The 24,182-nt window shown below is 38.0% G+C and overlaps 1 protein-coding gene across 1 annotated transcript in view; it reads left to right on the top strand.

The window, feature by feature from the left end:
- STAC (SH3 and cysteine rich domain) overlaps positions 1-24,182 on the top strand; it is an 81,498-nt gene that overhangs the window by 41,029 nt on the left and 16,287 nt on the right. Inside the window, exons 7-8 of the mRNA XM_008577597.1 lie at positions 13,065-13,116; positions 13,212-13,349. Coding sequence (XP_008575819.1) covers positions 13,065-13,116; positions 13,212-13,349 — 190 coding nt within the window. The remainder of the gene's footprint in view (positions 1-13,064; positions 13,117-13,211; positions 13,350-24,182) is intronic.

The raw sequence follows: 24,182 nt of genomic DNA, 5'->3' as shown, positions 1-24,182 counted from the left end.
CGTGCCCACTCAGTCTCTAAAGCCAGTTGACCTGCTGGTGGAAAGGAGAGCTTCCAAGGCCCACATGGAAAATCGAGAAATGAGGGAGGTAGAGGAACTGCTGAGAATGAAGACAGATAGCAACCCTCAGTCTCTCATGCACATAGACGTAAGCACACACACTCGCAAATAAACCCTGTCCTCCTCACTGATATGCCACAATTCAATAGTTAGCTTTTATTATTTCATTCCTATTCATGTTGCTAGTCCACAGCTCCCTCATCATTTCAAGACTTCCCACAAATCATGATATAACCAACTTGAAAATCTTCCTTGGGGCCTATGATAAATTTTACTTAGCAAACAAAAAGGAAAAGGCCAGCTGGGGTGCTCTGCTCTGTCTTTACCAAATAGGAAACTGATGCATTTAGTGAGTGTTTATGAATCGCATTATATTTTGTATTATGGTATAGAATTTTGGGTTACAATGCAAACATAACTTTTACCTGAATTTAGAATATTCTGATTGAATTAAGCAAAGGGACCCTGAGGAGCACAACTGGGGTCCTAGGCAGAAGCCATGGGTAGCCCCACCTCCTATCAGAAAGCAGGAGTATGCCAGAAACACCACTCACCTGCAGGTGGTCCACCACAGTACCAGCCACTTTCACTGTGCATGTGGCCCACCACCCACTCAACTGCATTGACACAGGGAGATTCACCAGTGGAGCCTGGAAAAAGAAGAGTAAGTCTGTCTCCTCACAGCCCCCTGCAGAGTAATAGAAGAAGCAACTGCTCTACCAGATGACCAGACATCAACATAGAGATACTACAAATAAGAAAACCCAAGAAAATATGACACCACCAAAGGAATACAGTAATTCTCAATTGCCAGACCCCAAAGAACAGAAAACTTTAAATGACTTAAAAGGCATTACAGCAACAATCTTAAGTAAACTCAATGGGATACAAGGAGACTCAGTTAGACAACATAATAAAACAAAACAAAACAAAAATCCAGGATATGAAGGAGGAAATTTACAAAGAGATTAATACCTTAAAAAAGATGTAGCAGAACTCCTGGAACTGAATTATTAATTCAATGAAAGAAAAAATACGACTGAGAGCTTAAGCAGCAGGCTAGAGCAAGCAGGAAAAAGAAATTCTGATCTCGAAGGTAGTCTTTTTGAAATAACACATGTGTACAAAAGAAAAAAGAAAGGAAAAAAATTTTTTAATGAAGAAAATCTAAGAGAGCTCACAGACAACATTAAGCACATAAACATTCAAATCATGGGTTTTCCAGAAGGGGAGGAGAAAGGAAAAGGCAAGGAAAACATATTCAACAAAATCCTAACAGAAAACTTCCCAGATATAGGGAGAGACATGGACCTTCAGATCCAGGAGACTCCCCAACCAGATTCAGCCCAAAAAATCCTTTCCAAGACTGACTGATTGGATTAAAAAGCTAGACCCAGCTATATGCGGTCTTCAAGAGACTTGCCTACCTGTAAAGGCACACACAGACTAATAGTGAAGGGTTAGAAAAAGATATACCATGTGAGTGGAAACCAAAAATGAGTAGGAATAGCTGTTCTTATATTGGATAACATAGACTTTACCAAAAGCCATAAAAAGAGGCAAAGAAGGCCATTATATAATGATAAAACTTTCTATCCATCAAGCAGACATAACAATCGTAGATATATATGCACCCAATACTGGAGCACCCAGATATACATAATGCAAAAACTATTAGGCCTAAAGAAAAAAGATAGACCCCAATATGATAACTGTAGGGGACATGAACAACCCTCTCTAAGCACTGGACAGTTCATCTAGGCAACAAATCAACAGAGAAACACAGGATTTAAGCTACACTTCAAGTCAATTGTACCTGGCAGATATCTGCAGAACATTTCATCCAACAACTACAGAATATACATTCTTCTCATCAGCTTATGGAACATTCTCCAGGTAAACAAATATTTAAAAATTGAAATCAATTCAAGTATCTTTTCAGAAGATAGCAAATTTAACTAGAACTCATAACAAGTGAAACTGGAAACTATACAAATAAATGGAAATTAAATGACATGCTCCTGAATGACTTGTGAGTCCAAGAAGAAATTAAACAGGAAAAAAAGACATGTCAAAAGACCAAAACCTGTGGGATACTGCAAAAGCAGCACTGAGAGGGAAGTATATTGCAATGAACACTAACATTGAAAGAATAGAAAGATTTCAAATAAACGATGTAAAGCTACACCTCAAAGAACTAGAAAAACAAGAACAATCTAATCCCAAAATTAGTAGATAGAAAGAAATAATTAAGATAAGAGCAGAACTAAATGAAGTAGAGACCCCAAAATACAATATAAAAGATCAATGAAGCAAAAAGTTGGTTTTCTACGAAGATAAGCAAAATAGACAAGCTATTAGCTAGGCTAACAAAAAAAAGAAGACCCAAATAACAAAAATCATAAATAAAAATGGAGATTTACAACCAATACCACAGAAATACAAAGACTCATTAGAGACTATGATAAACAACTATATTCCNTGTTTATGAATCGCATTATATTTTGTATTATGGTATAGAATTTTGGGTTACAATGCAAACATAACTTTTACCTGAATTTAGAATATTCTGATTGAATTAAGCAAAGGGACCCTTAGGAGCACAACTGGGGTCCTAGGCAGAAGCCATGGGTAGCCCCACCTCCTATCAGAAAGCAGGAGTATGCCAGAAACACCACTCACCTGCAGGTGGTCCACCACAGTACCAGCCACTTTCACTGTGCATGTGGCCCACCACCCACTCAACTGCATTGACACAGGGAGATTCACCAGTGGAGCCTGGAAAAAGAAGAGTAAGTCTGTCTCCTCACAGCCCCCTGCAGAGTAATAGAAGAAGCAACTGCTCTACCAGATGACCAGACATCAACATAGAGATACTACAAATAAGAAAACCCAAGAAAATATGACACCACCAAAGGAATACAGTAATTCTCAATTGCCAGACCCCAAAGAACAGAAAACTTTAAATGACTTAAAAGGCATTACAGCAACAATCTTAAGTAAACTCAATGGGATACAAGGAGACTCAGTTAGACAACATAATAAAACAAAACAAAACAAAAATCCAGGATATGAAGGAGGAAATTTACAAAGAGATTAATACCTTAAAAAAGATGTAGCAGAACTCCTGGAACTGAATTATTAATTCAATGAAAGAAAAAATACGACTGAGAGCTTAAGCAGCAGGCTAGAGCAAGCAGGAAAAAGAAATTCTGATCTCGAAGGTAGTCTTTTTGAAATAACACATGTGTACAAAAGAAAAAAGAAAGGAAAAAAATTTTTTAATGAAGAAAATCTAAGAGAGCTCACAGACAACATTAAGCACATAAACATTCAAATCATGGGTTTTCCAGAAGGGGAGGAGAAAGGAAAAGGCAAGGAAAACATATTCAACAAAATCCTAACAGAAAACTTCCCAGATATAGGGAGAGACATGGACCTTCAGATCCAGGAGACTCCCCAACCAGATTCAGCCCAAAAAATCCTTTCCAAGACTGACTGATTGGATTAAAAAGCTAGACCCAGCTATATGCGGTCTTCAAGAGACTTGCCTACCTGTAAAGGCACACACAGACTAATAGTGAAGGGTTAGAAAAAGATATACCATGTGAGTGGAAACCAAAAATGAGTAGGAATAGCTGTTCTTATATTGGATAACATAGACTTTACCAAAAGCCATAAAAAGAGGCAAAGAAGGCCATTATATAATGATAAAACTTTCTATCCATCAAGCAGACATAACAATCGTAGATATATATGCACCCAATACTGGAGCACCCAGATATACATAATGCAAAAACTATTAGGCCTAAAGAAAAAAGATAGACCCCAATATGATAACTGTAGGGGACATGAACAACCCTCTCTAAGCACTGGACAGTTCATCTAGGCAACAAATCAACAGAGAAACACAGGATTTAAGCTACACTTCAAGTCAATTGTACCTGGCAGATATCTGCAGAACATTTCATCCAACAACTACAGAATATACATTCTTCTCATCAGCTTATGGAACATTCTCCAGGTAAACAAATATTTAAAAATTGAAATCAATTCAAGTATCTTTTCAGAAGATAGCAAATTTAACTAGAACTCATAACAAGTGAAACTGGAAACTATACAAATAAATGGAAATTAAATGACATGCTCCTGAATGACTTGTGAGTCCAAGAAGAAATTAAACAGGAAAAAAAGACATGTCAAAAGACCAAAACCTGTGGGATACTGCAAAAGCAGCACTGAGAGGGAAGTATATTGCAATGAACACTAACATTGAAAGAATAGAAAGATTTCAAATAAACGATGTAAAGCTACACCTCAAAGAACTAGAAAAACAAGAACAATCTAATCCCAAAATTAGTAGATAGAAAGAAATAATTAAGATAAGAGCAGAACTAAATGAAGTAGAGACCCCAAAATACAATATAAAAGATCAATGAAGCAAAAAGTTGGTTTTCTACGAAGATAAGCAAAATAGACAAGCTATTAGCTAGGCTAACAAAAAAAAGAAGACCCAAATAACAAAAATCATAAATAAAAATGGAGATATTGGTTTTCTACGAAGATAAGCAAAATAGACAAGCTATTAGCTAGGCTAACAAAAAAAAGAACAAAAAAAAGAAGACCCAAATAACAAAAATCATAAATAAAAATGGAGATTTACAACCAATACCACAGAAATACAAAGACTCATTAGAGACTATGATAAACAACTATATTCCAACAAATTTGAAAACCTGAAGGAAGTGGATAAATTTTTGGACACATAATAACTAACAAGACTGAACCAAGAAAAAATAGAAAACTTAAACAGACCAATAACAAGCAACAAGATTGAAGCAGTAATCAGCAGTCTACCAACAAAGAAAAGTCCAGGACTGGATGGCATTACAGCTGAATTTTACCAAACCTTTAAAGAGAAAATAATACCAGTTTTCTTCAAACTATTCCAAAATATTGAAACAAAGAGAATTCTCCCAAACTCATTCTTTGAGGCCAGCGTCACCCTGATACCAAAACCAGACAAAGGTACAACAAAAATCAGACAAAAATACAACAAAAAAGAGAATTACAGACCAACATCCTTGATGAACACAGACACAAAAATCCTCAACAAAATATTAGTAATCAGAATACAACAACACATCAAAAAAATTATACACCACAATCAAGTGGGATTCACCCCAAGGATGCAAGGATGATTCAACATATGCAAATCAATTAACTTGATACATCACATCTAAAAAAAATCAGGGACAAAAACCATAACATTATGCCAACAGATGCAGAAAAAGCATTTGACAAAGTTCAACATCTCTTCATGATAAAGACTCAGCAAATTAGGTGTAGAAGGAAAGTATCTCAACACAATAAAAGCCATATACAACAAACCTACCACCAATATCATCCTGAATGGGAAAAGCTCAAAGCTTTTCCCGTAAGAACAGGAACAAGACAAGGGTGCCCATTCCTATTTACATACTATTGGAAGTATTAGCTGGAACAATCAGTCAAGAGAAAGATGTACAGGGCATCAAGACTGGAAAAAACTAAGTTAAACTTTCCCTGTTTGCACATGACATGATCCTATATATGGAAAAACCTAAAGACTCAAAAAACTCTTAGATTTGGTAAACAATTTCACGAAAGTTGCAGGATACAAAATCAACATGATAACTCAGTAGCATTTTTATATTCCAATAATGAACTCACAGAAAAATTAAGAAAGCAAGTCCATTTACAATAGTCATCAAAAAAATAAAATACCTAGGAATCAATTTAACCAGGAGGTGAAAGATCTCTACAGTGAGAACTACAAATCACTGCTGAAAGAAATTAAGGAGGACATAAAAAGATGGCAGAGATTCCATGCTCTTGGATTGGAAGAATTAACATTGTGAAAATGTCCATACTCCCAAAGTTATCTACAGATTCAGTGGAATCCCCATCAGAATACCAATGACATTCTTCACAAACTAGAAAAAACAGTCTTAAAATTCATATGGAACAGCAAAAGACCCCAAATAGCCAAAGCAGTCCTGAGCATGCATGCATACATACATACATACATACATACATACATACATACATACATACATACATACATACATACATACATACATACATACATACATACATACATACATACATACATACATACATACATACATAAAATAAAGCAAAGCTGGGGGCATTACACTACCTGGCTTCAAATTATACTATAAAGTTATAGTAACACAAAACAGCATGTACTGGCATAAAAACAGACACTTGGAGTAATGGAACAGAATAGAGAACCCAGAAATCAACCCATATGCTTATAGCCAGCTGATATTTGACAAGGGCCACAGGAGCATACATTGGGGAAAGAACTGACTCTTTAATTCAATAAGTGGTTCTGTGAAAACTAGACATCTATATGCAGAAGAATGAAACTAGATACATACCTCTCCCCATATACCAAAGTCAACTCAAAATGGATTAAAGACTTATATATAGGACCAAGACCATAAAAGTACTAAAAGAAAACACTTCAGGAAGTAGGACTGGGCAAAGACTTTATAAGACCCCAAAAGCACAGGCAAAAAATAAAAAACAAAAAAGTGGGATTATATCAAACTAAAAAGCTTCTGCACAGCAAAAGAAACAGTCAATAGAGTGAAAAGACAACCTACAGAATGGGAGAAAATATTTGTAAACTATGCATCTGACAAGGGATTAATATCCAGAACATACAAGGAACTCAAAAACTACATAGTAAAAAACAAGTAATCAGATTAAAAAATGAGCAAAGGAGCCGAATAGGCATTTCTCAAAGGAAGACATACAACAGACATGGCCAACAGACACATGAAAAAATGCTCAACATCACTAAGCATCAGGGAAATGCAAATCAAAACCACATTGAGGTATCATCTCACACCAGTTAGACTGGCCATTACCAAAAAGACAGAGAATAGCAAATGCTGGCGAGGATTCAGAGAAAGGGGAACCCTCCTACACTGTTAGTAGGACTGTAAATTTGCAGAGCCCTTATGGAAAACAGCATGGAATCTCCTCAAACAACTACAGATGGAACTGCCGTGTTATCCAGCAATCCTGATGCTAGGTATATACCCGAAGGAATGGAAATCATCATGTTGAAGGGATACCTGCTCTCCCATGTTTATCGCAGCTCTTTTTACAATTGCTAAGATTTGGAACCAACCTAAATGTCCATTCACAGATGACTGGATGAGGAAAATGTGGCATATATACACAACGGAATACTACTCTGCCATAAAAAGGAAAGAAATTCTGCCATTTGCATCAACATGAATGAACTTAGAGAAAATTATGTTAAGTGAAATAAGCCAGGCACAGAAAGAGAAATACTGCATGTCCTCACTCATAAGGGTGAGCTGAAAAAAAAAAAAAAAGAATAAAAAATTACCTAAATGTCCATCAGTGGATGAATGGATTTTAAAAAACTGTGGCATATATACACAACGGAATACTACTCTGCCATAAAAAGGAAAGAAATTCTGCCATTTGCATCAACATGAATGAACTTAGAGAAAATTATGTTAAGTGAAATAAGCCAGGCACAGAAAGAGAAATACTGCATGTCCTCACTCATAAGGGTGAGCTGAAAAAAAAAAAAGAATAAAAAATCTTAAAGAATAGAAATAAAACAATATACTGTATCTAAACTTCAATTCATTCTTTTTCATGGCAATATTTTTCTGGTATATGACTATATCACAATTTCTTTTTAAAATCCTGATGGACATTTAAGTTGTTTCCACTATTTTATTATTACATCATGGGGCAATAAACATCTTTTTACATTAAAAAAAAAAGCAAAGGAAACTTTTTTTAAGTATTTGGTGGTCTATCAAGTTGGTCCCAAGAATTTGGAAATAAAGAAAGAGTTAAATTACAAAATCTACACATAATGGATCAGGAACATAAAGTCACCTGAAAGAAAAATAATTGTTAGGCCAGAGCAGGACTTTCCCCACACGTGCCTGCAGTGTGACAACCTAAGTAAAGAATTATTCCATGGAAAGGGCCCCATCAGCCACAGAAGCATGAAGAAGCTGGAGGCAGAGAGTCGTGTGCTGACAGTGTCCATCCTCAGAACAACCAGGGAAGAATTTTAATCATTAGGCCTCCATTCCTCTGGGACCAGTGGCAAGGCTTTTCCTCAGCAGAACCAGTTGGCAGAAGTTTTAATTTAGTTTTTTGGTGGCAGGACACAGCACACCAACACCATGGTGGGAGGAGAGAACTAAGTTGAAAAGGGTTTGAGAAGAAAATTCAGTCAAATGTGAATGGCTACACAGGGGCTACACTTAAGAGTCAGGGTAACACAGGCTTGAGCTATCATGGGCCACTTAGTACAGCAAGTGGTGGGGGTTGCCAGATTTCCACAGGCTCTAGGGCATAGGGGGTGTCCCTCCTTGTCTGGTACCTGGCCCCAGGGTGGGTGAATAGGGCTGGTACATAGTAGCCTAGAGTGTGAGAGACCTGATAAAGGAAGTGGTTGGGGGTATGGACTTAATCATCTGCTTAAGAAGGGTAACTCACTGGCTTTTAGTTAGGGCCTCAGAACTGGATCAAGATAACATTTTTTTTTAAAGTTGTATTTCACAGAATGGTTTTATCTTGCACACATACTCAGATCCACCACCCAGAGCCCAGAGTTGAAAGGAATCTGAGCACAAGATCGGTGGAGTAGAATGCTGAGGGGTTGTTGGGTGATGCTTGGATGAGCATGGGGGCAGTAAAAGCCCCACCAGCCACAGGTCTGCTGACCCAGATGTTAGACAGTTGTTGTCTTGGATTCAAGTGCTACCCAAGAGCAAGGGCAAGGTCCTCCCTATAGTGAAAAAGCGACATTAGCTGTCTCTGCCACATGCTTAGAGTAGTTGAGTAATCTCAAAAGGAGTCTACTCTGGGCCGAGCCCGTGGCGCACTCGGGAGAGTGCGGCGCTGGGTGGGTTCGGATCCTACATAGGACTGACCAGTGCGCTCGCAGCGCTCACTGGCTGAGTGCGGTGCGGCCGGTCTTGAAAAAGGACAAAAAAAAAAAGGAGTCTACTCTTACTCTTTTTCGCTACATCTCTTTATTTCCTTCATAGCCCTTATGCCAACTTGCAATTATATATTTATTAATTATACAAACATATGCTATATTTATTATTATTTACATATTTATTTAAATATTTTATTTATTTATTTGTTTATTATCCATTTTTCTCACTAGAATATTAACTCAGATGAGAATTATATTGACCAAAGTAAACCAGTACCTAGTAAAATGGCTCTTTCAGTGCCCACATTCTATAAATATTTGTCAAATGAGTAGGTAAACAAAAAAAAAAAAAAGAAAGAAAGAATAAATGGATGAATTTTACTGTTCTCACTCACCAAGCAGTTTTTTGATCCTCGTGGAGCTCTTTTATAGGAAAACACAGCATCTTCACCATGCTGCCAGGAGTATGCCTGGTATTTCACATAAAATCATAGCTTTATTCCAGTGAGTGCCTTATTCTAATGTGTAGTTCAGTTAACATAGGGTATGCGCTCAGGGACTGTCCACCTCTAGGCACAGTAAAGAATGAGTCTCTAGCTAAACAGAGGCTGGATTCAGGCAGCACCCTCTTTCACCCTTAGGAGCAGTTAAAAAACAACTGGTGTTTGGTATTTCAACAGTCACAGTTTCATGCTGACACTACAGAAATTGAAACAGCTCCCCCAGTCTCGAACTTTTTTCCCTACTTACAATTTCTACCAAACTGTCAGCAAAGTCACCATATTTAATACTAACACATGGGTTCTTAGGTTATTGGGTTAAATAAAATCTGCTGGAGCTTAGAAGATTTTTCTACGTTGACTTTCATCCTTGCTGCTTAATTAAATCCTTCACGTGGGAAAGAGTGATTTTCAGCCATCTCGCTCTCTGTAGCATCAGCATGAAACTGTGACCATTGAGATACCAAACACCAGTTGTGTGTAATGCTTCAGGTGCAACAAGCCTGTTATATTTGGAATCCTCAATGAAGACAGATATTAACTAAGGCAGCTCTACTTAGGAGAAAAATAAACTGACATTCACTCTCACCAGGTTAAGAAAACTCTCCTTGTTTCAGCCATTGAGATAGTGGTAGGAGGCATCCGACTGCTTGCCTGCTATAGATATTAACTGAGAATTGAAAATGACAGCAAAGGAGATTGAATCAGAATAGCAAAAGGAGCAAACAAATTTACTTCCCCTCTTGCTCCAATTCCTAAAAACGGAAAAAAATATATATCTTTTTTTTAAGAATACACCTATAACAGTACTACTTGAGAATTGAAAATGACAGCAAAGGAGATTGAATCAGAATAGCAAAAGGAGCAAACAAATTTGCTTCCCCTCTTGCTCCAATTCCTAAAAACGGAAAAAAATATATATCTTTTTTTTAAGAATACACCTATAACAGTACTACTAAAAAAAAACAAGAAAGATTACCGTGAGAGAACCATAAATCTTGGGAATTTCCTGGCAGACTGCAGCAAATGCAATTGAGTTGAGAACAGTGAAGATGACCAGAGATCAAAGAATGCTCATGAAAAAAACAGATGTAGGAGCACATTCAAAGAGACCCTGACCACACAGCAAATCCATTGAAGAGTATGAGGGGGTCTGCAGCAGGTGGATTGCATTAATGGCCCTAATTCATCATCCCCCCCCCCCGTATTCATGCCCTTTGCCATGAGACTCTGCAGTCTCTCACTACAGAGGTGGAGCCTACTACCCCATCTCTTGAGTCAGGACTGGCCTTGTGACTCGCTTTGGCCAATAAAAAGAGGCAGGAGTGACTTGTATCGATTCTGAGGCTTGATTTCAAAGGGCTCATGTGTTTTGCATGTTTCCATTTGCTGCTCTTGAACCTCTACTATTGCCATGAATGTCCAAACTGGCCTTCTGGAGCATGAGAAACATGGCATAGAGTGACATCACCCCAGCCAAAAGCTAGCCACACCCAGGCATGTGAGTGAGCCATTGGGGTTTTGTGACTGTTTATTACAAAGCATAATTGTGGCAAAATATTAGACTCCCAACAGTGTTCATAATACCACATGACTGCTTATAATGAGAAATTGGCTATTACACAGCATAATTGTGGCAAAACATTAGACTCTCAACAGTGTTCATAATACCACATGACCGCTTATAATGAGCAATTGGCAGCGATGGTATTTGTTTCCAAAATTAAACCAATACCTGCACTCCAATTCCTAAAGAAAGGAAACTCCATGCCTAAGGAGGGCTCCTATGTGGGCACAGAAGGCTAAGAAAGAAGAAAAATTGTGTTGAGATAACTCTGAACCTCTAGACCTTCTAGAGGGTAGGGAGAAAAGGCAGCTCTACTTAGGAGAAAAATAAACTGACATTCACTCTCACCAGGTTAAGAAAACTCTCCTTGTTTCAGCCATTGAGATAGTGGTAGGAGGCATCCGACTGCTTGCCTGCTATACTTTCAAGTAACCAACAATGAGATGCATCAAAGGACGCACTCTCCTCCCTTAAACAGAGCCTGTAAACAGCCCTCAAGCTTGGGAGAAAGACCCATGACAGAGACCAGATGTATGTAATAGCAGACAAGCCTGCCCAGAGGCCCACACTCACCTACCTCCATTTTCGGTCATTAATAAAAAGAGACAACCAAGAAACACCCTTGACATGCAGGAGAAGTTTCATGGAGCAAATAAATAATTCAGTAAAGGAAAGAAATATGGTTTTAAAATATATATCCTCAGAAAGGTCTATTATAATATTGCATCCATGATAAAAAGTGACTTTCAGAAATCTTTCAGAAAATAATAAAAAATAAGAAGAAAGAAAACTTGCAGAAAACAATAAAGAGTCCTTGAAAATTGATTTTTTTTTCTAAAAGTGTTTTCTAAAATTGTTTCTAAAAATTTCTCGGTATTATGGTAGATAATGGAAGAGACAAACCAAAATATAAAATAAATTATTAAGAAGATAAAATTGAGACAAATTTTAAGAACATAGAGAAAAAACAAGGTGGTAAATGTGTAAGAAAGACACAGTAGAGGATGGTGAATTCAGAAAGGCTAACATGTGCTCACTAGAAGTTCCAGAAGGAAAGAAGAGAGAAAATGGATGTGAGAAAACAGTAAAAGAAATAGAGAAATTTTTCCCGAAGTGAAAAAAAAGTCTTCAGATTGTAAAAGCTTCAGTAAGTGCTGAGCAAAAGAATTAAAACACACACACACACACACACACACACCCCTGGATGTGAAAATAAAATAAGAACTGGCAAATAAGCACCACCTCTACAACAGCACCACCAACAAAAACACGTAAGCCTTCAGTAAAACCCAAGTAATTCTTGATGAATAATGTAAACACACACGTACACAAATCTAAAGCAAAATTATATCAGCTTAAAAGATAAAAGGTGGCAGGCAGGGAAAGTGGCATTAAGCAAAAGTGTGCTAGTTTCGAGAAGGCACTGAGAAGATGAGATATAGATAACGATAAAGATAATGGCTGATTCTAGATGTCAATACTAAACAAAAAACTACTTATACATATCTACATATAAATCTCAGTGCATGGGGAGGTGTGCATCTAGAAGGACACACAGGGAGGGCATGGGAGGAGGATTGTGGGGCAGAAGATGGGCTTGTACCCTGGGCTTGTACCTTGAAACTTATCAACTTCTAAATTTTGGGGGTTTTGCAATAAAAATATGATCATTTATGTATAAAAATAAAGGTAAGGGTCATTTTTTAAAATGCAGTACAGAAATTATGCTTGCTTTCCTTGTATAATAAGGCTATATTCTTGGGTGTAAAGAACTGGTAAAAGTCATGTTTACTTTACTTCTACTTACTTTAGGATTAATTGTACAAATGAAAAACTACTACTTCCAACTTTAAAGTATCATATTTTTCTTTTTCTCTCTCTCTACTTCCCCATCCAACTCATTCATTCTTTATTTTAGGCCAGGAGACATGATTACTCTTCTAGAGGATTCTAATGAAGACTGGTGGAAAGTAAGCATTTCTCATTCTTTAAAAAAAAAATCGTTTGGTAACATAATGACAATAAATGCAACAATTGTGGATGCATTCCTGTTTTTTCCTTTCAGGGGAGAATTCAAGATAGGATTGGCTTCTTTCCAGCCAACTTTGTTCAGAGAGTACAAGAAAATGAGAAGATTTTCAGATGTGTTAGAACCTTCCTCGGGTGTAAGGAACAAGGGCAGATAACACTGAAGGAGAATCAGGTGAGTGAAGCACACAGCACACACCAGATATGACCAAAATAGAGCAGCAGTCATTGTAACAAACGCAAGACATACAGGTCTGAATGAGAGGAGTCACAGTCGAAGTATTCACTCTGAGACAAGATACTTGTGTACTCATGCCTATGATGTCAGTGTACTGGGACCTGAACGTGCAAAACCGAAATATGAGCAATCTGTTCACAAGAGGAAATATCCATGACTTCATGGTGGCAGGGTGAGGACAGCCGGTCCCCATGCTTCTCTCTGAGGACCACTGGTCTCTGACATGGGCAGCTACTCTAGTTTGGGCTCTGTGTGGGTGTTCACCAACATGGGGGTCATTCTTCCTGGTCTCTTGGGAATCCTTTGCTGTTACTTGCTATGTGTTCCAGGGTTCCCTGCATTCGCCTCCAGTCATAAGCACCCCTCTTAGGTCTCCTTGCCCAAACCTCAAGCCTCTCTGCTTGTTCTCTGAAGCCCATGACACCTTCATATCACTGCATAAGACATGGAAAAAACATACATAACCAGAAACTATCTCCAGCCCATGAGCTGGACATCTCCCTACATCTGCTCTAGAGTTGTCTGGCACCATCTTGCTCCAGTGCCACGTTGAATGTGGAGCTCTTTATAATGTACATTTTCCTGAGAAGTCAGGAACCCCCTGCACCTGTGTGTCTGTAAGCCTCTTGCTTCTTACTCTTCCATCTCATCCCTGGAATATTGATAGAGACAAAGAGACAGGAACTCACAGCTTGACTCTTTGTCCTACTCTTCCTCTCTTTGTTTTTCCCCAGCAGACAGACGGCTTCCCACCACCCCTTCTCCTCTGACTGCAGCTCCCTTCGTGTCATGTCCTGTGTTCTCACTACAGAGTAAAATAATATGCTCAGACCTCTACGTTTGTTCTTGATATATTAGGGGAGGACTTGGGGAATTAGAAACTAGAAATTTCTTTTCTCTCCCAATAAAGTCTCAGTAGACTTCAATTTCCAATTTTAGAGGTCAAAAGCTTACTTCTCTTTCTTTCTGCATTACTAGTATAATTCTAATATTTCCCAAGGCAACAAATGCTTGTAGTTGAAAATAATGAGGCTTACCCAACAAAGAAGCACAAAATGAAAAATGCATTAGTAATATTTTAATACTAGCTCTGTCCAGTAGAGTTGCCCAGAATACGTCTTGAATATCTTTCATAGAATTGTCTTCAAAGATAGTTTCTAAGTCCCACAAGGAAATTAGTCATTACTTTAAAATTGTGTTTGATATGCAATTTTAAAAAATTGTTTTACCTAAATTTACCAATATTTTATGTGCCACATGTGGCCCCAAATGACTTTACCATTTCAAAGTAGCAAATATACCTTCAAAGAATAAGATTTGCCTTTTCTTTATGGCTATTTAAAAGAATTTCTAGGGCTGGCCCGGTGGCGCACTGGAGAGTGCGCCGCTTGGGAGCACGGCAGCACTCCTGCCGAGGGTTCAGATCCCATGTGGAGACCGGTTCCCGCTCACTGGCTGAGCGCGGTGCGGGCGCAACACCGAGTGTTGAAATCCCGTTGCCGGTCCCCGGTACGGGTGCGACACCAAGGGTTGCAATCCCGTTACCGGTCAGTAAAAAAGACAAAAAGGAAAAAAAAAAGAATTTCTAAAAGAAATATCTAAAGAAAAATTATAATATAGAGGAACAGATTTTTTAAAAAGTTTAATTCCCCCTCCTCTTATAAGAGGATACTTCAAAAGTTGATGGAAAGATTCATATTACCTTTTAATTCTCTTTTTTCTTGAACTTTTTGAAGTACCTTTGTATTTAAATAAAAATTATTGAAAATGAGACAACAGTAATGCTAAGTATTACTTTCCCTACATATTTTAACAAAGGTAGGGGATGGAGTTGGTGGATAATGTTAGAACCGAGGCAGTTCAGATGAGGTTATGGTAATATTATGGACAGAATACTAGAATATGGACCTAGATCCTCAATCACTGCACTCCCAAGGTAAACACAAAGGGGGAGATGCAGATGGGGCCTAAAGCCCTATCTTTATTCTCAAAACCATAGTGAACCAGAGTACCAGATGTGATCTAGGGACCTAAAATGCTCCTTACCACAGCAACACCCTCCTTACTGTTATTACTACCACCACTGGCTGGGCTGAGTCTCAGAAAGGAGTGGGGAGGTAGTTTTTAGCCAGGTGGCCAGCTCTTGCCTCTAATGCAAAGAAAGTCCAAAACAACAGGTGGATAGTCATGTGTGGAACAGACTGCTTAGGAGAAAACAACAGAATCCAGCAAAATAGTGAGGAAGACTCCCCAAGATGTGTGGCAGTATAGAAAGACAAGTGAGGCACCCAACTGAGTCTAGGGAGAAGCCTGGAGAGACTACTTGCTGCTGGGAGAAGGTAAACAGGTTGGAATTCCCGATGGTTGGCACTCTGGCTGCAGATGCCAGCAATCCAAGCTGCAGGGGAACCATGCAGCCCCTGCAGGCCATGAGCCTAGTGCAGGGAGCTGCTTGGAGCTCACGCAACTGCATTCTTCCAGACAGGGAGCTCACAGAGGCCTCCCATTCCACGGCCCAGGACTGCAGCAGCATGTGACCATTTGGGGATAGAGACAACACCAGAGTGCATTTCACCCTGAGGCCCAAAAGCCCTGGCATCTCCACATTCCAAAGGTCCCCTTATCACACCAGGACTCTGGCACCCAGGCCTATGTGGCACCATGCACTTCTGGGAACAGACATTCCAATACAGTGCAGAGGCCACTCCCTGGACAGACGGAGTCAGTACTTGCATTTTCTGGGGCCAAGATCTGATCGACTGAGGCTGAAATCCAATAGATTGGGGCCTTCTGCCACTGCTGGCTGCCCTGCTTCCTTTGGTGAGGTGTCTTTCACCTCTCCCAAGGACACAATCCCACCCAACTTGGTGAACCCACCAGAGCCATCCACTTCAGCTGGGCAACTATGGAGGGCCCACCCACCTACCCTAGGGGCACAAAAATATAAAATACCCAGGAACGAATTTAACCAAGAAGATGAAAGACCTTTACAATTAAAACTACAGTGCACTGATGAAAGAATCTAAGGAAGACACACACACACACACACACAAAAAAAGCAGAAAGACATTCCATGTTCATAGTTGGAAGAATATTGTCAAAATTACCATAGTACACAAAGCAACCCACAGATTCAAAGCAATTCCTGTCAAAATACCAATGACATTCTTCATAGAAATTTTTTTTTAATCCTTAAATTTATATGGAACAACAAGACCCTGAATAGCCAAGGCAATCCTGAGCAAAAAGAACAAAGCTGGAGGCATTGCACTACTTGGCTTCAAATTCTACTACAAAGCTATAGTAATCAAAATAGCATAGTACTGACATAAAAACAAATACATGGACCAATGGAACAGTATAGAGAACCCAGAAATAAATCCACATATCTTAGCCAACTGATCTTTGACAAGGGTGCCAAGAGCATGCACTGGGGAAAGGACAGTCTCTTCAACAAATGGTGCTGGGAAAACTGGACATCCATTTGCAGAAAGAAGAAACTAGACCCCTACCTCTCACCATATACCAAAGTCAACTCAAAATGGACTAAAGACTTAAATACAGGACCTGAAATTATAAAACTACTAGAAAAAAACATAGAGAAAACACTCCAAGACGTTGTTCTGAGCAAACATTTTATGGAGAAGCCTGCTAAAGTACAGGCAACAAAAGCAAAAACAGACATATGGGGTCACATCAAATTGAAAAGCTTCTGTGCAGCAAAAGAAGCAATCAATAGAATGGGAGAAAATATTTGCAATGTACCCGTCCAACAAGGGATTAATATCCAGAATATGCAAAAGACTTAAACAACTCAACAGCAAAAATACAAATAATCCGATTTAAAAATGGGCAAATGACCTGAATAGACATTTCTTAAAAGAAGACATACAAATGGGCAACAGGTATATGAAAAAAATATTCAACATCACTAATTGTCAGAGAAATGCAAATCAAAACCACAATATCATCTCACCCAGTTAGAAAGATATTATTAAAAAGACAAAAAATAACAAATTACACACTGTTAGTGCAAATGTAAGATTAGTACAGCCATTATGTAAAATAATATGGAGGTTTCTGAAAAAACTAAATATAGAACTGCCATATGATCCAGCAATGCCTCTGCTAGATATTTATCCAAAGGATAGGAAATTGGCATACTGAAGAAATATCTGTACCCCCGTGTTTACTGCAGCACTATTCACATTAGTCAAGGTATTGAACCAACCTGGGTGGCCACTAACAGATGAATGGATGAAGAAAATGTGATATGTACATACAATGGAATACTATTTAGCCATGAAAGAGAATGATATCTTGTCATTCATGACAACATGGATGAGCCCAGAAGACGTTATGTTAAGTGAAATAAGTCAGGGACAGAAAGAGAAATACTACATGTTCTCACTTATGTGTTAGCTAAAATAAATAAACAAATAATAAGTTGAACTTCTAGCAGTAATCAGTAGAATTGTGGTTACTAGTGGCTGGGAAAGGGAGGAGAAGGCAAGGATAGGGAGAGGCTGGTTAATGGACACAAAATTATAGCTGGATAAGAAAAGTAAGTTCTAGAGGTATATAGTAGTACCAGGCATCTGTAAAGAAAAATAATTTATTGTATGTTATCAAGTAGCTAGAAGAGTTCAAATGTTCTCAACACAAAGAAATGATTAAGTTTTACAAGGATGAATATGCTAATTACCCAGATTTGATGATCACACATTGTATACATGTATTGAAATGTAACTCTGTACCCCATAGATATGTACAACTGATACATTTTGATTAAAAAAGTAAATACATACATTTAAAGAAAAAGAAAGATGTGTGGCTAAACTGGCATAGGAGACAAGATGTCCCAGAAAGAACGAGAGAAGAGGCAGCTTTAATAGATGATGATAAGCCCCTGGCATGTGTGACCCAATCAGATCTCCTGCCTTTGGAGAAATGAGAAGAGACTGGGAGAGAGGGCAGAGATCTTCACATATTGTGTTACCATCTTAAATGATGGTTTTATAAACACTGAAAGAATAAAGTTAAATATTAAATGGTACAGTGGTAGTGAAAAATCAATATAAATATAAGGAAAATAAAAAATTCAAAGGTTGGTTTAAGGGCTTTTTGTATTTTCCAGTGAAATTACTTTCACAGTATAAATTTACAAAACTAAATTAGAAAAGAAGCAAAATTAAAAATACCCAGTCTTATCTTTTGAATCTAATAACGTAAAGGTACTTAGGGTTGCTGTGGTTTTCCTGGGCCTCAACTTTCATACACAAACGCATCCCGCCATTGCTATATCTAATTGCAGTAGCTGCTGCTATATAAATGCAGTAACCCCCAGAGGTAAATGCCAAATCATCTAATGAATTTTAGTCATTAAAATTTCTAATATCATTAGGATGTTGAGTCACTGGGCTCGCAGTAGCTGCTGCTATATAAATGCAGTAACCCCCAGAGGTAAATGCCAAATCATCTAATGATTTTTAGTCATTAAAATTTCTAATATCATTAGGATGTTGAGTCACTGGGCTTTATGGTTTCACCCTGGTTTTACAATTTTACTTGAAATTAGCATTCTTCCATTTTATAAAAATTGCTTACATAGTATGCCCATTTTAGGACAGACTGTATTTTGTAAATTGTACAACCTCTCCTTTACCTGGTCCTTTGTGGACAGAATATATGTTTACAGAGATCAAAAGCCATCGATGTGCTGGTATGAAATATGCCTCGCTTAATGTTGCCAGATTCTTCATTTTCTGCCCAAAGTTGTTCTTTCTCCCTGGAGCTGGTGTTTGTCCAACACATCACTTACCTGTGTGCTCCCCAAAGAGGCAACAGGAGAAGCCATCATCTGCCCATAAAGAGCAGTGGCATCTGACAGCACCCCTGGGGAACCCCACCATTCCCCTACCCTGGCAGATTGCACAGACCACTCTGACCTCCTATAGAAGTATACACACACCTCTCATGGCTATTCTTTTTTGGATTGTGATGACCTGTTTTGGAGAATGTGCCTTAAGAGAGAACCTTTTATCTTTAGCCCTTGGTTTACAGATAGGAAAGAACAAAATACTGTCTTAGACATGGTCACAATAATTGTTATAAGTATCAGTCATCATTTAATGTCACATATACACATTGCATAATATTTATAAAGCTTATATATATGGAATATTTTATTTGAGGTTGCACACATGCCCTATGAATTTCATAGATTAATTATTCATTATTTCTACTTTATAAATAAGGAAACAAAGGCTTATAGAGCTTATGTGCCTTGCTCAGGGAACAAAAATCTGTTAAGTGATGAGGCTAGAGCTTAAACACAGGTCTGTAAACTCTGAATCAATTCCTTCCACTGACCCATATGCGCTGGACAGTGTGGAACAAACTCTGAAAACGTAAAGGGCTGTTTACATAGCTTGGCTCCCAGGGAAGGTTAAGTATTATAAAGGCAACTATCTTGGGTAGAGGACCTCTTGAAAACAAAGTCTTATTCATATGGTCTCCCTACTGAGTCATTCTTGATTCCAGGCAATGAAATTATCACCATCAGACTGAGATCATGCACACACCCATACATACCCCCATACACACTCCACAAGGCAAACAGGCACTTTTCTCAGCTTGATTCCATGCCAACACTTCAAACTTCTCTAAGTTTACCCCACTGTATCCTTCCTGATCTAAAAATTTGGAAATTCTTTTGAATAAAATAAATTCAGAAAGGATATTCATGTTTATTGGCAAAGTGGATTAAATTAGTCTAGCTAGAATGCTTAATATTTTTCCCCTTGGAATAATCTTGTGCTTCCCCTTTTGAGATTAAACATGGTTTTTATGTTATTAAAATATGAATCAGTAAAACCAGAAGGAAAATTAAAATTTGCTCAAGTTGATCAACTTCCAGAAGCAGAACATATGCTCAGTGACTTCTCCCAATTCCTTGGCATATTCCCACCCCCACCCCAATTTTTTTCTGGGAATGAGCCTCACACCCACATCCTCTACCCTCATGGTTGAACTGACAGTCTCCTGGAGGTTGGGGTAGGGGGTACTGAGGCAAACATCCTAGCCTCTTCAGTTATCCATATTCAAGATCCAACAGGGCATTTCAGCCTGAACCTGGAACAGTCTGGTGTTTCTTGAGGTGTGGTCTTTGGACCAGCTGAGTAAGACTCACCTGGAAATCAGATCATTTGTTAAAAATGCAGATTCCTGGACCCCACCCGAGACCTGCTGAATCAGAGCTTCACAGGTCAAAGTAAGAATCAATCTCTTTTACAAACTGTCCAGGTGTTCTGATCAAAGCTGAAGTTTGACAATTTCCTTCATTTCTGCAATCTCACTTTAAGACTTATAGTTGCTCTGTGACAACTAAAGGCATTTTTATTTCCAATTAGATATGGGTCAACAAAAGGCACTGAGGTTCTTCATTCTTACACAAAGTCTCTATTTTCAATCTCTGTTATTAACTTTGCAGCCAATTTTTGAAATACATTAGCCACTTGAAAGAAAACTTGCATTTCAGAAATCTATTATTAAGAACAAATTTCAAAATTTGTCTCCACTTTAGCGTCTTAAATTATTTTAGATGGAAGATTTCAAAACATGCTGTTAACTGGAGGGAGAAAGTGAAATAGAACACAGATAATAGTGTCATACAGAAATGGATCTGTATAGTGTCATACAAAAATGGATCTGTGTGTTTTGGCAAAGTCACCTCTGAATGTCAACATTCTCATCTATAAAATCAGCATAGTAGCATCCCGCACTGGAGGTGGATGTGAGGCTTAAATGTGGTCACCTGTATAAAGGCTCCGCACCATGCCTGACCACTGTAGGTGCTTAACAGAGGTCATTGCCATTGCCACCATCATCATTCAGAGTAAAGCTTAAATGAGGAATTCATCTTCAATGGCTAATGCCAAATAAAATTACCCAATAAGCACCAGAAAATAGCCAGTATGATATTTATAACTCTAAAAACATAACAAGACAAGTGGTCATTAACAGGGAAATAGAAGAAATTTAATTCTGAAAATAAATGCAATGCATCTCTTTGATTAAATCACATTTCTGCCTCTGGGATTAATCTTTCTCACAATTATTATATTATTTTTCACAGTACTCTTGTTTCTAAATCGAATTAAGTTATCCATTTGTTATGAACACAGCTAGAGTTTGAATTGACACAGGGCTATTTTTTTCATTTTTTAAATTTAAAAAATATTCTTTTAAAATCAACTTTAAACACCATAAAAACATTTTTTTTAATTTATCTATAGTTCTATCATACCTATAGAAGTGTTTTTATTGATTAGATTATGAAACTAGGGCCAGCCCGGTGGCGCACTGCTACAGTGTGCCGCTTGGGAAGCGCGGCTTTTTTAAAAGCTATAAAGAAGAAAATAATGACCGTGGGCAATTCAACCATCAAGATATTATCAACATTAACACTTTGGCATATTTCATACCATATTTTTATTTTAATTCACATTTTGATATCATATTTTATTTAGTTTCCCAACTTTTTTTTTAATGTAGTCCTTAAATGTTCATCAAAACACAATTTTTAACAGATCATAACATTTCATTATATAGATCAGGGGCAGCAAACTATGGCGCATTGGCCAAATCTTCTCTGTTTTTTTTAATTAAAGTTTTATTAGAACGTAGCTACACTCGCTCATATATGTATTGCCTGTGGCCGCTTTCATGCTATAATGGTTGAATCACTGCAACAGAGACCATATGGCCTACAATGGTCCATTCTGTTTGGTCCTTTACAGAAAAGGTCTGCCAAACCCTAGTCTAGATGTTCAGGAATGTATTTAAGTATCCCCTATTACTGGATATTCAGAGTTTTTATTTTTTAAATCTATTATTGATAACTGCAATGAATATCTTTAAACATAAATTTTCTCCCTAACTCTGATTATTTCCTTAGGATATACTTTAGAATTTGTAGGATAAAAGAGTTTTACAGTACTTGATACGTACTGCCAAATTGCCTCTGGAAAGGCTGTGCCAATGTACACCCACACCAGCTCTTTCTGAGAATATTCAGGTCACCACATCCTTGCCAGAACTGAACCTTACTATTTTCCAATATATGTCATTTTGATAAATGAGTAATATTTTATGTTAATCTGCATTCCCTGAATGGTTAGTGAGGTTGACATTTTATCACATATGTATTGAGCATTTGTATTTCTTTTTTGAATAACCTGTACTTTGTCCATTTTCTTGCAATATTAAAAATGTTTTCTATATTTTAAGAATATTTGTACTTGGTCTACCATATGTGGCCAAGTTTATCATTTGCTTTTTGATCCTAATGCTTCTTCTTACAGGAGCTTCATAGATAATTCTTTGGTTGGATCATCTCTATTTTACTGTTTCCTTTGTAGATTTAATCTCTTTATCATCTCTCTCCATGTCCTCCTAAGAGAACATTTCAAGATAGCCCCCATTTCACTTTAGTTTTCTGAAGCCTCCATTCAGTCTTTCATTACTTCTAACATGAGTTTTAATTCAGTATTTATTTCCTTGTAGTCTTTTCCTCTACAGTCTATTTTCTTTGCATCTCATTACATTATCCCTTTACCTCAAGAGATTCACTCCTTATAGTATTGAGGCCAAGTCTTCCTTCAAACTACTGCATCCAGTGTCTGAAAGAATGACTCTCAGTCATATGTGCATATTTTCTACAATATTTTTTAATGTTTTATAGTAACAGTTTTTATCCTTTTATTTTATGGTAGGCAGAATAACAGCTCCCCAAAGATGCCCATGTCCTATTCCCCAAACTTTGAATATGTTACCTTATATGGCAAAACGAACTTTGTAGATATGATTAAGTTAAGAATCTTGCAACAGAAAGATGATCTTGGATTATCAGAGTGAGCCCAGTGTAATCACAGGGGTCCTTATGGCAGAGAGACAGGAGATCAGAGTCAGAAAAGGAGATGTGATGACAGATGCAGAGGTCAGATAGTGAGACAGAATTGAAGATGCTGTGTTGCTGGCCTTGGAGATGGAGGAAGGGGCCATGAGCCAAGGAATGCAGGTGGCCTTTAGAAACTGGAAAAGACAAGGAAACAGATTCTCTCTTAGAGCCTCCAGAAGGAATGCAGCCCTGCTAACACCTTGATTTTAGGACTTCTGCCCTCCAGAATTGTAAGATAATAAATTTGTATTGTTTTAAGCCACTACCAAATTTATGGTAATTTGTTAATAGTAAGCAAAAGGAAATTAACCCGGATTTTATGCAAAAGGGACTTTGCGGATGTGATGATGTTAAGGATCCTGAGATGGGGAGATATCCTAGAATGTCTAGGAGTGTCAGTTCTAGTCACCTGAGCCCTTAAGAACAAAGAAATGTGTCTGGCTGATGCAGAGTGATGCAGCAGAAGAGGGAAGAGAAGAAATGAGGCAGAAGAGTAAGTCAGAGGTAAAGTACAAAGAGGACTGAATCCACTATTACTGGATTTGAAAATGGAGGAAAGGGGCCACACAGCAGGGAATGCAGGTGGCCTCCAGAAGCTGAGAATGACCCCTGGCCGACAGCCAACAAGGAAACAGGGATCTCAGTCCTACAGCCAAAAGGAACTGAACTCAGCAACAGCCTAAATGAGCCTGGAATTAAATTATCCCCTAGAGAATAGAAAGAAAAAAGGAATAGGGCCCTGTTGATTCCTGGCAAACCACTAAGAATCACTAGCAAGGAGGATAGAAACAGACTTGGGCCAGTTAGGA

The sequence above is a fragment of the Galeopterus variegatus genome, unplaced genomic scaffold, assembly GCF_000696425.1.
Source record: "Galeopterus variegatus unplaced genomic scaffold, G_variegatus-3.0.2 Scaffold68, whole genome shotgun sequence".
In the NCBI taxonomy this organism is placed as follows: Eukaryota; Metazoa; Chordata; class Mammalia; order Dermoptera; family Cynocephalidae; genus Galeopterus; species Galeopterus variegatus.
Note: the sequence above shows the minus strand (reverse complement) of the source record. Positions and strands in the feature narration are given on the sequence as shown.